This window comes from Neopsephotus bourkii, unplaced genomic scaffold, assembly GCF_033783945.1.
Source record: "Neopsephotus bourkii isolate Nb327-2 ecotype Australia unplaced genomic scaffold, CSIRO-AGI_Nbou_v1 NB_1600, whole genome shotgun sequence".
Lineage (NCBI taxonomy): Eukaryota > Metazoa > Chordata > Aves > Psittaciformes > Psittacidae > Neopsephotus > Neopsephotus bourkii.
In genome coordinates, this window is record NW_026902076.1 from 2,388,825 (window position 1) to 2,399,135 (window position 10,311).

Here is a 10,311-nt window from a genome sequence, read left to right on the forward strand (position 1 = left end):
TGAAGAACAAGTTTGTGTGCGTCAAGAAGCTAAATTTTTGCCATGCTATAAAAATAAAGTCTTTTATTTATAATGTTCATTATTAACATGGTAGAAAATATTAGTAAAGCCACTGGGAGTTTTCTGCATCACTGACTTAAGGTTAATGCTAATGAATGTTTCTAGGTCTCCTATATCTTACATTGTCAAGAATTGGGTACATCCTGTAAAAACTGTATGACTTGCCACACTTCTTGTCACAACCAATTTTTCTGTCTTGCTATGCAGATTGTGCATGTTTTCTTTCTGGGCCTGATCTATTTGGCCTCAGAAATAAATGTTTTGTGAATGTATTTTCTAGTTTCTGTAGTCAGCTATACAAATTCATGAAAGAAATATTAAAGATTGTTAAATACAAAGAGGTTGCCTCTGTTTCAGGAAGCACTGAAAGCTTGAAAGTTGCATTGGAGAAGTATTGCTCCATATTTGGTTTGTCCTGGTGCTCAATCCTAAATAAATGTTAGCTAATGTTGATCTGGAGATAGATGGGCTTATGGGTGCATGCATTTTTAACAACAGCGTCACTGTTGAAAGCCTATAACCTGGTGTGTTAGCCATTAAACCAATGTTCTTGCCTTTGTAATAAACTCAGTAAACTCTGACTGCTTTGAATTCTCAGGGGCTAAATTTACCGTGTTGTCTCAGCCATTTACCATCTTCCCTGTCCCCATGGGAGTGAAGGCCAGCATGATCCTCGTTGTCATACTGAGTTCAGCAGCATCTGCATTCATCCTCACTATTGCATTCTGCTGGTTCAAGAAGAGCAAAAGCAATAGTAAGTTGGAAATAACCACTAAAATTTATACTTGCAGACTCCCTATTTTATTTTAAAAATCCACAACAGGATTCAGACAATGTCACTGAGAGAAAGCTCTGAGAAGTACAGTAATTAGCAGAATAGTGTGTAGTTCACGGTTATACAGTTTTGCACCTACAACAGATGCCTGAGTCCTGTCTGGAAAAAGCTTTAGTGGTATGTGAAACCTGATGAAAATCTGATTTCCATAGTGCAGACAAGCAATTGCTATGATTTCAATGATCAATTCAACCACTGCATTTTCCTGATGGAAGGATGACATAGCAAAATATAACTGTGGTGAGGTTATGCAACCTTGGTGCTGACCAAGGACCAGGCACAGATGCAGTGAGAATGCAACAAACACTGCAGCACAGCCATGTTCACATGATTCTATCAAGCATCATGTGAGTCAAAATGGTAATGGGAGGGCTACGGCTTCTCTGGAGTTCTCACCCCAGCAAATCCCCAGTGCTACTAATCTACCTTAAGGTTGATTTCTTTTTCTTAAACCAAACAAAACTACCTCAAGAAGGCTTTCCAACTACAGAAGATAAAAAGATATTTGTGTAAGACTACAACTGAAGATAAAAGGACGTGACCGTAACTATTGGTGGCTTGATTGACAAACAGTCACCTGAAACTGCTAGATATGTTGAAAGTTACCAATAAATTTGCCTTTCAGATACCGTATCTGAAGTCAGGACCTAGCCAAATGTACAGGTAACCCACACTGGAGGAGTAAGTGCACATCCTGGTTAATAAGATATCTCCCACTTCTTTCAAGACCTTCTCATAAGTTTCTCCAAACTTTTGCTTTTAAGTAATTTTGCAAATCCAGGCTGAAGGGTCTTTCTCCTAAACTGCACCATAAGCACTAGCTGAAACAAGGTCTGAATTTTCAGCATTACTGAACATTGTGACAACATAAGGAAGAGCTCTACTGAAGAGAAGAGGTGGGAACCCTGATGGCAAAACAGAAGATGGTATGAACATAGAACAGCACTCTCCACTTCTTTTGGGTAGAAAGAACACTTCTAGATTATCTGTTAATTCACTAGCAGTATTTTGTTGCTTGAATTAATAATTGCTGCTGAGCAGAGGATGGATTGAGAGTCATGTGACTGTATGTTTCATTGCAGAAACAAGGATTGAACGGGCCAGTACCAAGGGACCCCATAAACAGGCACAGACTCATGCAACTCACATCCAGACCTGCTTCAATCAAGGAGAAAATAAAAATGGTGTGCCTGTAGCAGCAGGTGAGACTGCAATTTGACTGTAATTCAAATTCATGAACAGTTGAGTTTAAAAAGAGCTGGTTTAAGTCTCTTAAACTATAGGTTTGTACAGGACCAATGGCACAGTTTTCAGAAGGTTTGTCATTTTATTGCCTTCTTCTCCTCACTGTTATTTTTCTATTTGCCATTTTACCTCTTTTCTATATATATTGTGTGAAATTCTATCTCCACTGAAGGCAGTTGCACAGTCCCCCTTAGTTTCAAGGAGTCAGTGATTTTACCTAGTGGCATTGGAGCAGGGCAGGGACCAATATTCAGTGTCCCCAGACACCTGGAGTAACAGTGCTCCTCCCTGCCCAGGTCTCCTAGTGCTGCAGCAATAACTGCAGTGCTCAAAATGCTCTGCATAAGTTTGCAGGCTGTGGAGGGCTTCAGCAGGACTGTGATGGGGGTAGAAAAAACCACTCAGGACTCATTTGTACTGTATCTGTTACCTCCATCATTCACTAGACTGTCATGTCATGCTTTCCGAGCAGTGAGTCCATGCCAGCATCCCAAAGCAACTCCATTCCCACCCACCTTGCTCCCTGTCACCCTATACTCCCCATGGTCCTGCCAGAAACGCCCCTCTTCCACACACCTCTTCGAGACTTGTCTTTTCATCATGTGCTGATCAAACATGACTTCTTCTGAGGTCACGGAAAAGCAGACCGCCTCAGGGCTCTGTGACTGGCAGCAGAAAGCACTGGCTTCCCTTTCTGTAAGTGTGAAATGTTCTTATAGTGGTTGTTGGTGGTTTTTGTCTCACCTGCCAGCAGCACAGATCTAAGGGCATTCGGATAACCCCACTGAACCACCCATTTACTATGTTTGGGAATTTCTTTTCCTTCCTCTTTCTCAAAACCTGTGGATTACATAAGAGGCAGGAAGAGGTAAGCTGGAGTTTTTAGCTCCTTTTAATTAGCATCTATCACAAAAGCAAAGGGAGAGGGAGAATGAGAGAGGAAATTCTGCAGTTTATGTGTTTTGATATTTGCTGTACTTCTCCAAAACACAGCATTCAGCTGTGTGCCTTAGGATACATATCTGCTATAAATTCATTTTTTATCTAATTTGTCTGAGATCTAAGCTTCCTGTGGAGGTCTGAGATCAAAGGATCTGATTCTGTCTGATGTCGGCTCTGACACATAATGCGTGCTGACTTAGTTCTGTCTATAAACTCACAGTGGGAGGTTGCCATTCTCCCTTGGCACCTTTACATAGTGAACTTTCATTTTGGCTGGGGAGGCTGACAGGTATAGCATTGATTGGAGCCGTCATGTAAATAATTCATAGAAAGATTTTTTTGTCACAAAAGGCAATCCAGCCACTTAAAGTCTTCTAGGAATAGTTGCAAGACAAAAAGATTCCCCCTGTATGTTCAAATCTAAACAAGGGTAACAATATCTTAAGTGAATTTAATACATATGACTTGGAAATGTCTAATGTTTGATTTATTCTTATTTAAAGTGCTGTTGGCTTTCGAGAGAGAGAGAGAAGAAATCAAAGCTGCAGTCTTTTTGTTTAGTTTCTGCTTTATAGCTGTTCCCCCCAAATGAAATTTCACTTTTCCAATGCAATTAAGTGTTTGGAGCTGTTATTATTAATCACCACAGCAAGACTTGCTAGAAGGATTTTCTATTTGGTAGTGCTTATACAGTATGAAGTCCAATGGATGTAGGGGCCCTGGCTGTTGTCCCAGAACAATTAGCTGGGGATAGAGTTGAGGAAGAAAGCTGCATGTGTAGATTTACAGTATTGCATGGGAGAAGGGGTCAAGATACTGCCTTGTCTGATCTTGCTTTAATAAAACAAAAAATTCTCCTCAGCTATATACAGTTATCTCCCTCTTGAATTAAATAACTTTTGATTAACTAACTCATGGTTAACAGAATGGCACCTGGAGGTGGAGGAACACACTGTTTCTTTTTCTTTCTGAAATTTATTCTGGTGGTTCACCACCTTGGCTATTTAAAAGTTGTATCCTCTAACAGCTTAAGTCTCCTACCTTTAATCTCTAGTCCTTTCAGGTACTGTACCTGATAGATCTTATCCTGACCTTGTCGGCCACCACCACCAAGAAATCACTGTTGTATATCTGAAGAGGTTCACCTATTGTGCAATTAAGGTCTGCGGCCCTTGCTCCTATGTTGCTCAGAGCATCTCCTCCTTTTTCCTTTCTACAGGCTTGCCATTTTTTCTACCTTTTATTAAATTTCAACAGAATAAATTTTACTTTTCATTTCAAATATCCCACCAATGGAAACACCGCATAACTCCCATTTCAATAGTAGTGTCTGGTACTGCCATGTATTGCCACCTCTGAAAATTATTTCCCATATGGAATTACTGCCTGAGCTCTGTCAGATAGCTAGCACTTAATCCAGTTGTTTGCTTCAATGATATTGAGTAGTTTGTATTAATTGAAAAAAAAATCAGGATATTTTAGATTACTATGTCATACAAATCTTAAGGCAGTATTTCACCCTTTAAACTGTTTATATCCAGAAAACTTTTATCCTCCTCCATTATTTCAAACTGGCTTGAAAAGACCTATTTTCACAGTTGGAAATGGCACTTATGAAGATGAAGAGGGTATCAGTATATATCAAGAACTAACAGGAAGCTTTGGTATAGGGGTCATGACCTGATTATCTTGTTTATGTGTATAAAGAAGGAAACTGAACCTACTGATGTATGTAATTTGTACTTTAAAGCAGCCAACTACCTAATGTTAAAGCAATATTAAGAAGGAAAACTATTACATGCAGAAACATGTGTGACCCCTGAAAATTTACTGACAGCTTTCCCGTGCATTTCCAAGAGGTACAATCCTGAAATTGAAAGCAGTGAGTGTACAAGTTGAAAAAAGCTAACACTCCTTAACAGGAAAATTGAGGGCAAGCATGAAGCCATTGGCATGCCTGTCAGGGTTCAAGGAGTTCAAGGAGCATCTGGATGATGCTCTTAGTCATATGATTTAATGTTAGGTATTTTTTGTGAGACACAGGGAGTTGGACTCCATGATCCACTGGGATCGACGAGGTCCCTTCCAGTTTAAGGTATTCTATGATTCTATGAATATGGTTCCAGCAAATACCATTCCAATTAAGGATTTCAGGAAAGGGAGAAGAGAACGACTCTAAGCAGACAGTCTCAGCAATCATGGGGTTGAATGTCGCAGGTTGCTAGGGGTCAAAATTCAAGGACAAACCCAAAAAAATCAGGAATGGTAACAGCACATTTTCTGGGGTCATTTGTGATAAGGATCTGTAATATATGCTGTTGAATAGACTAGAAAAAGTGGTGTTGCCCACATGAGATGTGTTGACTAGAACTAGTTCAGGATTTGGAACCAGTGTAAAAGGTTTGGGTCTGGTCTGATTTCATTTTATTTTCAGGGGAAGGGACGGATTTGCAAGAATTTTACAAACGTATTCAGCATCCAGATGTGGCAGGCTGCCAATCTTGCACTGAAGTGATAGCGCACCCTGTCAACTCAGAAGCCATCTGCTGTTACACCACAAGTGTGGCTGATAACTGTTTGGTTTATTAAGATGTAAACCTTTTTTGTTCCCACATGAACAATGTATAGGATATATTTTGCCTTTTCTTCATTTTTTTTCAACATTGTTTTTTAAGCAGCATTGCAAGATATAGTCTCTGCTTTGAGTAGGATTTAAATGTTGGAAATTTAAAGTTATACTTTATATTGCAGCCTGATTCATAGAAGGTTGATGTATTTTATAGGTAGTATTAATTTTTTTACATCTTAACATCAAAATTATTACCAGTTTTAGCAATACATAGCTTACTAACCAGCTGTATTTTATATACTTTATTACTAAGCATTTTCTGAGATATTTTTTGGCCATTGGAATGTGCTCTAGGAACTGCTAGTGTATCAATAAGAACAAATCAAATGTTTTGGTTGCTTTATGTTTATTTGTGGAAACAGCTGACGGTTTTATCAACTTTTTCTGTCAAACCAAAATTTGTGAAGAGTTACAATTATTTGTCCAACAATAGCTGCTTTATCATTCATGTCTGGCACACAGTAAAGGCACAGAAGGAATATGAAAGTAGCATCTTGCAATTAGTGTAAAGCAAGTTTTAAACAAGTCTTGCCTTCACAGATATGGAAGGAACTGGAGCAGTGGGACATGACACAGGACAACTGAAGGAGCTGAACCTGCAGCCCTGTGAAGCCAAGCCAGTGAGAAAGATGAGTACTGTCCAGTGTAAGACAGTGGACAAGGATACCTTTTCTTCAGCCAGGAAAAGTGACAGTCACCAGCAGCTATGTGGAGTAACATCCGGTGATTGTTTGGAACTTCCACAGACAACTGTTCTGGGATGCTCCAGCCAGAAGGATGTCCTCCAGACTTCAGCTGGTTACAACAACAAAAAGGAAATGCCTGAAAGGATGCCCGAATGTCAGAATGATGTCAGAGAGCACGTTCCTGTAGTAGCAGCAGAGATGTAAAAGAAGTGGCATGAGGTGGTCGGCCACTGACAAAGCAAGTTTCGCCTGGCTTGCAGTCAATGTGAAGCTCAGTCTTTTGTCTCTGTAGTCACAATAAAATGTACACATATTAGTATAGGGAGCCAGATGGCCACATGTACAAACGAACTGTTTACCTGGATCTGCAGCCAGCTGGGAGACTCTGGCCATATCTATGACGTTGACCTTTCTTAGTTTCCAAAACAGTGTGCATCTATACAAACTGCCTGTTGAGAATAAGCCTTCTGACACCTCTACAATTCTCTCCAGGAGTTTTTTGGGGAGTGCTAGTTAATTATCTAGGTCAGCTTTGAGATTACATTCAAAAGCATCCAAGGATTAGCCTAAACGATACAACAGTGCAGATGATCAGATTTCTGATACTTTCATATATTAGCACTAGTGTAGTCTTAGTGTCTAGAGCAATGTGATTAGTATGCATGCATAGAAACGAATATATAGGCATTTTCCCATTTTTTCAATCATGCCTTTATTTTCATTCAAAGAGCCTTACTATGTACATAAATATTTTTTTTTTCCTGAGAAAAAAACTCAGAAACTTCAACTTCCATTTCATTATTATTTGATTAAGTCCCTTCCATTCCTCCCTAGTTAAATCTGTGGTATTTGTTGGTTTTTTTTCTTTTTTTTTTTTAATTAAAGCATTTTGATGAGTTAAATCTTCACCATGGCATTGTTTTCTAGCACCCTTAAATCACCGGCTTGTTATAAACACTACAGTTTTATAAATTATATTAATAACGCTGATGGTTTTCAGTTGCTCAGAGAACTTCTTTGTGCTTTGTTTTACTGAGCTACAAGATCAGGAACCTTATTATGTCGTCAGTGTACCATAAAATTCTGGTTGCAAGGTGTCCTAGTGGCACAAGATAAAATTTACACCCCTCTACATTAAAAATACTTAAGCAGGAAAATGAGGTTTCTGGCCAGATCAGCAGTGGAAGAGAAGGTAAGAAACCTTGGTGTTTTTTTTTTTTTTTTTTTTAAAGAAAGAAAACAACAGCAATGAAACAACCATAAACCAGTTCACTTCAAGCTGAAGGAACTAAGGTGCAGATTCTGGTCAGTGAGCTAGAGAGATTTTAAGTACAAAAATAGATTAATCAGCATTAGCATTTATAAGCATCATATTCAGGTGAAATCAGATTGATTCCATGCTTAGATGAGCTTCTGGCTGATGGCAAAGGAGCTTTTCTGGCTTGAGATAATTGAGGGTGAGGGCCTTATATTATTAAGAAGTGCAAGAGATCAGCCTTTCTGACCTCTTCCATCATATGCAAAAGCAATTTCTTACTGTATTTTCTGCAGAGGCAAAAATACTCTATTATGGCAATCATCCCTAAGGCTCATGATTCAGGGTCCAAATAAAGAGATATACCTTTCAGACACATCCAGGTTTGGTTAAATGATTTGGAGACTCTTCCTTTCCTCCACAGCTGATATCCAATTTTAGATGCTTTCACATGGTAGAAGATTTTTTCTTTTCTGAAGAAACAGAATTCCTCCATCCCTTGATCTCCCCTTCAGTAGTTCTACTCCTAATAAGTGAAGCTGTCACATCCAAGCCCAAGCCAAGACCCTTAGTCTTTGTATTGTTGAGTTCTCCTTAATTCCTACACTACAATTAGGACAACAGTGGTTTCTAGCTATTCATGGATGTTTCATGGGTAAATTTGTGCACTGAAATACTCCTTGACAGGAAGACATTATACATTACAAAAGCCAGGGTAAGGGCAGGTATGGATGGAGTGGAAGGAGCAAGAGGAAGCCAGAGGAACTGGAGTTGTTTAGACCAGTGAACAGGAGGCTCAGGGGAGACTCTATCACTCTCTACAACCTGAAAGGAGCTAAGGTGGTTGTTGGTCTCTTCTCCCAAGTAACAAGCAATAAGACAAGAGGAAATGGCAAAAGTTGTGCCACGGTTGAGTTTTAGATCAGATATTATGAAAAATTTCTTCACCAAAAGGGTGGTCAAGCACTAGAACAAAGCTTCCCAGGGAAGTGGTGGAGTCGCCATCACTGAAGGTATTTAAAAAACGTGTAGATGTGGCATTTTGGGACATGGTTTAGGGTTGGGCTTGGCAGTGCTGAGTTAACAATTGGACTCGATGATCTCAAAGGTCTTTTGCAATCTAAAAAATTTTATTCTAAGAACTCACAGAGTGATGTGTGGGTTACCCATGCAGGATGGTGTGCCTTGGTAGACTTAAGCAGCCTGAATTCTGGCTCAGCGGCAGAGCAGTCAGCTGAGTAGAGTTCACTTTTTAATACTGTCAAAGTCTAGGTTCTGCAAGGATACATAAAAAGACAACAGCAGGATTTCAGCTCAGTTTTTTCAAGGAGCCTGTAGGCATGCTGTGGTATAGACTCATGCTCTAGCACAGCCCACACTCAGGCGAGGTCTGTGGGGGACACTAAGCCCTTTCAGTAAATTTACTTGGGCTTAGCAAAATGCTAACTTCTCCACATGGGATACCAAGGAAGATTTCAAAGTACAGGCAAAACTAATGGAAAAGTCTCTGCATCTGCCTGTGCAGATCCATCCTCTGAGACCCAAAGACTTTCTTGACCGTCATGTTAAATGTCAGAAAAATTTAACAAGTTTAGCAAAAAGTTCATTTTCTGCAGGATTTGGGGTTTCCGCCTGCTAACTTTTTTCTGTAACCTGCCCTCCAATAGCACTTGGGTTTCTTTATTGATATAAATAAGAGTGTAGCAGAAAGGACACCTTATTTTTAAGCAACCTCTCCAGGCTTGTTTGAATTTCTGGACAACATATGGTCAGAATTATTCCTCTTTTTTTTTGTTCCCCCACCATTTTGTGGAAGTGGTATTTTTTTTCTCTAATGTCTGAAGTAGAAGAGTGCATTACAGACAAATTTGCCTAAGGCTTTGGGCCAGAGCTGATGAGACTTTACGAAGATACAGGAACAGGCGCATGGATAGAAAAAAAGAAAGCCTGTGAAAAATTAAAATGACAAGCCTGGTTAGGGAGCAGAGATAACTGGTGATGTAGTAAAATTAATTACAGTCTGGGCTGAAGGAATTGTGTGCCTAAGACAAAATTAAAAAAAAAAAAAAAAGAAAAACCAAATAACAGCAATGAGATTATAAACCCTTTCATTATCTCTATATGGTATAGCTCCCAATCCCTATTTATTATGACGTTTATTATGGCATTTATTTCTTTAAGATGAGAGGTATAAATGGCAAATAAAGGAGGCAAGTGTCCGGTCAGAAAGCTTTTCTTTGAGCTTCTGATTCTGCCATGAGTAGCCTTATTGAGAGTGAAAGTACACTCCGAAAAAAATCTTCAGTGGACTAGAGACTGTGAGAGAATACCTTCACTGGATAAGGAAAGCTGCTTGATGCAACACTCCAAAGGTGATTATGGTTACACAGATTCACGGGGGGTTTAGATTAGTTTGGGTTGTTTTTTTCATTATGCATTATGCATTTTGCATTATGCATTTTCTAGGACTTTAAATTATTCCAGCTTTGTACCCACTAAAATGTAGGAAATGTTGTGTGGTGATTTGTTGATCAACATTACTGAGGCAATTATAAGAGTAAAAGCCAGATACACAACAGAATCATTCCAAGATTCCACAACACACCAGCACATGGTGTCTGCACAGGAATTTCTATAGTACATAATGATGTGCTTTTGT

At 39.3% G+C, this 10,311-nt stretch overlaps 1 protein-coding gene across 3 annotated transcripts in view; it reads left to right on the plus strand.

The window, feature by feature from the left end:
• The window catches only part of PKHD1 (PKHD1 ciliary IPT domain containing fibrocystin/polyductin), a 251,034-nt gene extending 243,828 nt beyond the window's left edge, over positions 1-7,206 (plus strand). For 2 of the 3 annotated variants that reach the window (XM_061372231.1, XM_061372229.1), the window contains exons 64-66: positions 659-814; positions 1,978-2,097; positions 6,252-7,206. In XM_061372231.1, coding sequence (XP_061228215.1) covers positions 659-814; positions 1,978-2,097; positions 6,252-6,601 — 626 coding nt within the window. In that variant the 3' untranslated portion in view covers positions 6,602-7,206. Of the gene's footprint in view, positions 1-658; positions 815-1,977; positions 2,098-4,136; positions 4,244-6,251 lie in introns of all 3 variants that reach the window. The other variant, XM_061372232.1, reaches the window with a different exon arrangement.
• Positions 7,207-10,311: the final 3,105 nt, after the last annotated feature.